The 4,477-nt window shown below is 20.2% G+C and overlaps 2 protein-coding genes across 3 annotated transcripts in view; both read left to right on the top strand.

Moving 5' to 3' along the window:
* The first annotated feature begins 957 nt into the window (after window positions 1–957).
* LOC102676428 lies at window positions 958–2,144 on the top strand. The gene is made up of 3 exons (XM_006618165.2): window positions 958–1,097; window positions 1,312–1,435; window positions 1,890–2,144. Exons 1-3 carry the CDS (start codon window positions 1,049–1,051, stop codon window positions 2,038–2,040), a joined length of 324 nt encoding a protein of 107 aa, XP_006618228.1. The 5' UTR covers window positions 958–1,048; the 3' UTR covers window positions 2,041–2,144.
* A 1,778-nt stretch (window positions 2,145–3,922) lies between these two features.
* Window positions 3,923–4,477, top strand: part of LOC102679116 — a 5,884-nt gene continuing 5,329 nt past the window's right edge. For both annotated transcript variants that reach the window (XM_031511688.1, XM_031511687.1), the window contains exon 1: window positions 3,923–4,274. In XM_031511688.1, the coding sequence (XP_031367548.1) occupies window positions 3,978–4,274 (297 nt within the window). In that variant the 5' untranslated portion in view covers window positions 3,923–3,977. The remainder of the gene's footprint in view (window positions 4,275–4,477) is intronic.

The following is a 4,477-nucleotide window of genomic DNA, read 5'->3' as shown; positions in this document are numbered from 1 at the left end:
TTATTATTTCTATTTATTATTTATTCTATTTATTCTATTAACCAAAAAATTTTACAAAAATAACAAGAAATTTTCTAATTTTTTTCATTTTGAATATTCCAATTATATACTTCATTGAAAATCTGTAAATTTAAATAATTCAACTTGTCACAAAATATATTTTCTTTTTCATTCGAAATTAATTATGATAAATTTCTTTTTAACTAGGCCCTTATTGGATAAATGGATAAAAAATGCCGATTAATTCAATAATATCATATTTATATAAAATATAATAAATATAATAAATAAAATAAAAATATATATATTTTTTATTTATATATAAAATCTAGATATAACATAAGATTATCAATATCATATATTGCTATAGAAAATTCGCAATTTTTCTTCAATTTCAATTTAATTAAATAATGTATACATCACATATAAAATATTAATTATCTTTTAAATGCAAATTATTTGAATTTCAATAAACGAAATTAAATGGATTTTCTTTATAATAAAATTCTTTAAAATAAAATTAAAACATAAATTAAAACATAAAAATTAATATACAATAATATATAGTATATATAATATAGTATTCATTTATATTACATATACATATATAAACTTGATATTAATTATATTATATTATATTTTAGATTATATTTTCATATCATATTTTATATTTCAATTTCATACTATAGATTAATCGAACGATGATAAAATTCAATAGAATGTTTATAAGAAAATTCATTCAAGTTGGCAAGAGGAATTTACAACGTTATTCAGAATTTGTTGAATTAAGACGGTTCGTGTGTAGACAAAGTGGCTTCCATTATCTTACAGTGAGAGAAGCCAAGATGATAAAACGGTAATTTGGTTATTCGAGATGCCAATCATCAGATACCATCTTTGAATATTGAATGTTCGACAGAGAAGGTGTCTACGCAGTTAAGAAAATTGTTTATCAGACCTTAGCTACGTGAATTAAAATTCAAAGAGCTTAACGTTTCCCCTGGGATACTGGGGATGATGGAGTTACTATATAAAAAGCCACGTGGAGATGGTGGACCGTGCATTCTTCCGCCGATTTCCAATCCTTCATCATACAGGTGAATAAGCTTCTTCCACATTTTTTTTTTATGATAACATGAAACGTTACCTCCGCGTCTCTTTTGTATTTTATATTGTTTCTTAAAATTGTTCGTAAGCTTTCTTTTCTGAAAAATTTAATCATTTAAATAATTAATTATGGATAACTATTTAATGATAATTTTCATCGAATATTTTAATCAATTAATAAAAAGATATTTATTTATTTTATAGATATGAATTTAACTTTTGCCCTAACTTGCGTAATGGCAGTCATTTGGTTATTTTTTGCAAAATGTGAAACAGAAATCGTTACCAATTTGCGTCGAAGATTCCGTAACCGCCCTTTATTAAAAAAGTAAGTATAATACATGATCGATTCATTGTATCGAAATATTAAAATTATATTTAGAAATATTAAAATGTCTTGAATAGTTAAACTTTCATTTTATACATTTATAAATATTTCTTTATTTTTTTTGATAATGATAAATATTATATATATAATTTATAATATAATTTTTAAGTTAAAAATTTAGATATTTAGCAAGTATAATTAATACCATGCTGTTTTTATGTGTTATAATTTAATTTAATAATTTTTATTCAAATTATATACACGTTATTGATAATATTGTAAATATTATGTTTTACTTGAAAACAGTAGTTTGAATTGAAATTTCAATATTAATAATAAATAAAAATGATCACATCCATTATTTTTAAAATTATATTTTTTTCAATAATATTCTCTTTTCTTTTTTTCTTTATTTTAAGGTTATATGATTAATTATTATTATTTTTCTGTTCAGATATAACGTGGAAAATCTCCTTCTCGAAGAAGATGATTTTACAGATTTAAATAAACGACAGCAGTTTGACGATTATGGTCATCTGAGATTTGGGAAACGAGAACAATTTGAAGATTATGGTCATATGAGATTTGGCAGGAGTCACGAGTGATGACACTAATAATTGATCATAGATGCAATTGTATAGTGTCATTGCGGCAAGAGTCACATTTTGTTTAGACTCTAGATAAAATATATTTTACATTGCAAATATCCATTTTGCAGTTTTCCTTTTTTTTCTCCTTTTGTCTTTCTTCCCCTTGAGTTAATAAGAAAAGTTAATTATATTAAATTTAATTAGAAACTAAAAATTGAATATGATTTTCATTTTCATTTCTTTTAAATACTAATTATGAAGTGTTAATCATGAAATTATAATGATTTATAATTATGAAATAAAAAAGTATTATGTTTTTTAAATTTTATGATCATCAAAAAAGGAGTTTATATTATATTATTTTTTTTTAAATGTTAAATTGTTTCTATACGATTAATCATTTCTAAATTTTATGCAAAACGATTTTCAAAATTATTTAAAAAAAATTGAAAGATCTATTTTAATCACTATCTTTTAAAATTATAAAATTATTTACTTATTCCGTTTCCATTTCCTATTATCGAACTATTTCAAAAATTCTTTTTTTTTTTATTTTTATTTTTATATCACTTAATATATATTTAAAGTATTTACATTTAAATTGTAAATACAACAAATAATCAGAATCACTATTATCGGACCCAAAAGGTAATCTATTAATAATAATCAGATTAGATAAATTATTATATTTCATTAGTTATTTTTATTAAAATTATAAAATAATTATATGTGAAAATTAAGAATACTTAAAGAAATATTTTTTTTAATTTATTTTAAATCTGATCTGAATTTTTTTTCTTTTTTTTCTCTTAAAATTAGTTTTATCTAATAAGAAATATTATTTGTTATAATACAAAAATTAAATTATATTAAGTTAGATTAAATTAAATAAATTATTAATAGAAATTTATTATATCATAATGAAAATAATTATTTTTAAATCGTTTACGATATATTAGAAAATTTCTACAAGTTAAATATTATTATTAGAAGCAACTTCTTTTTTTTATTAGACACGAACGGTAAAAAAGAATTTTATTCCTGTGATTTGTTTGCTCTACTATATATATGTATAATAGATATATTTTATAACATTGTATTTTATAACATAGATGTATATTTTAAATACAAATTTCTCATTAAAATCAATTTAGTAATAAATATTACACATATACATAAATATTTATTACATAAATAATTATTTATTCGTAATTTCAATCAAAATCAATTTCAAAAATCTTTTATTGATCACATCAAATAATGAAATATGATAATTTTTGATGAAATATTTTGTATGTTATAATTTTATAATTATTCTTTTTTATTGCACATTTTTTATATTAAAGATGTGAACACTCATGATGATATTTTATAATATCATGTGATATATTATTATAATATCACTTATAATATATTTATGATATATATTATATATATTTTATATATATTTTTAAAAAAAATTTTCTTCATTTCAATATCTTATATACTTCACCTTATAAATATCGTGGAAGTTCTTTTAATGACTAAATATGTAGGTATCTAACTAGAGAACGTTTTACAAGATTATATATTTGTGAATATATACTCTTGTTGCTTAATAGCTACCTTATTCATTCTTCTAACACTGCAACCTATATCAATATAGATATATATATATAATGCAACTAATAATTACATATTATACTTAGTTATCTAGTAACAAGAAAACTATTTTCTAGGAAAACTACTAGGAAATCACTAAACAATACATTATTGTTAATGCTATGTATAATTCCTCTCATTTAAAAGGCAATTTTATACGGATAACGTTTGAAAATATTCAATTGAATCAATGCAACAATCCAAGTGATCGAAAGCTTTCACGTATCATTCTAGTGTGTATATTTTATATTATTAAATATTATTCGATTCAAAATATTAAAAAATCTTTTGATATATTACCATAATATATTATGTTAAAACAAGTGACATTAGAGAAAGTTATAAACATTATTTGGTTCAGTGTAGCTTTAACTTTTTGTTGGCCACTTCCTGCCAATAGTACCAAAATTCAAGTGTTTGTTTTCAGAATTTTACAAATAATTAGTATTATTAATGCTTTTATGCTGATTCTGCCGTTATCATATTCTATCTATTTGCATTATGATGATATTGCCATTGTCTTTCAATCTCTTGCTATATTAGTAGGTTTGTCTCAAATGATTATTCAAACTGTTATATTATGCTTTGTTAAATACAACTCTCTGCAAGTAAGTTTGTATTTATTTTTCCGCATTTCACATAAAAAAATAAATATTTTTACATAGATTACATTATAATTATTTTTACTTTTTTTTTTCGTTATTTTAATATTATCAATCTTATAAAGTAAAATTTAATATTTAATATTTAATATTTAATATTTAATATAAAATATTGATACTAATAAGTTTTTTATATTTTGAATTATCAT

The sequence above is a fragment of the Apis dorsata genome, unplaced genomic scaffold (assembly GCF_000469605.1).
Source record: "Apis dorsata unplaced genomic scaffold, Apis dorsata 1.3 scaffold_342, whole genome shotgun sequence".
Taxonomy (NCBI): Eukaryota; Metazoa; Arthropoda; class Insecta; order Hymenoptera; family Apidae; genus Apis; species Apis dorsata.
This window is presented reverse-complemented; position numbering and strand designations above follow the sequence as displayed.

Coding starts and splice junctions, on each gene's coding strand:
- LOC102676428 (XM_006618165.2), top strand. CDS start 1,049: ATGGTGGACCGTGCATTCTTCCGCCGATTTCCAATCCTTCATCATACA. Junction 1,098..1,311: donor TCCAATCCTTCATCATACAG/GTGAATAAGCTT, acceptor TTTATTTTATAG/ATATGAATTTAACTTTTGCC. Junction 1,436..1,889: donor AACCGCCCTTTATTAAAAAA/GTAAGTATAATA, acceptor TTTTCTGTTCAG/ATATAACGTGGAAAATCTCC.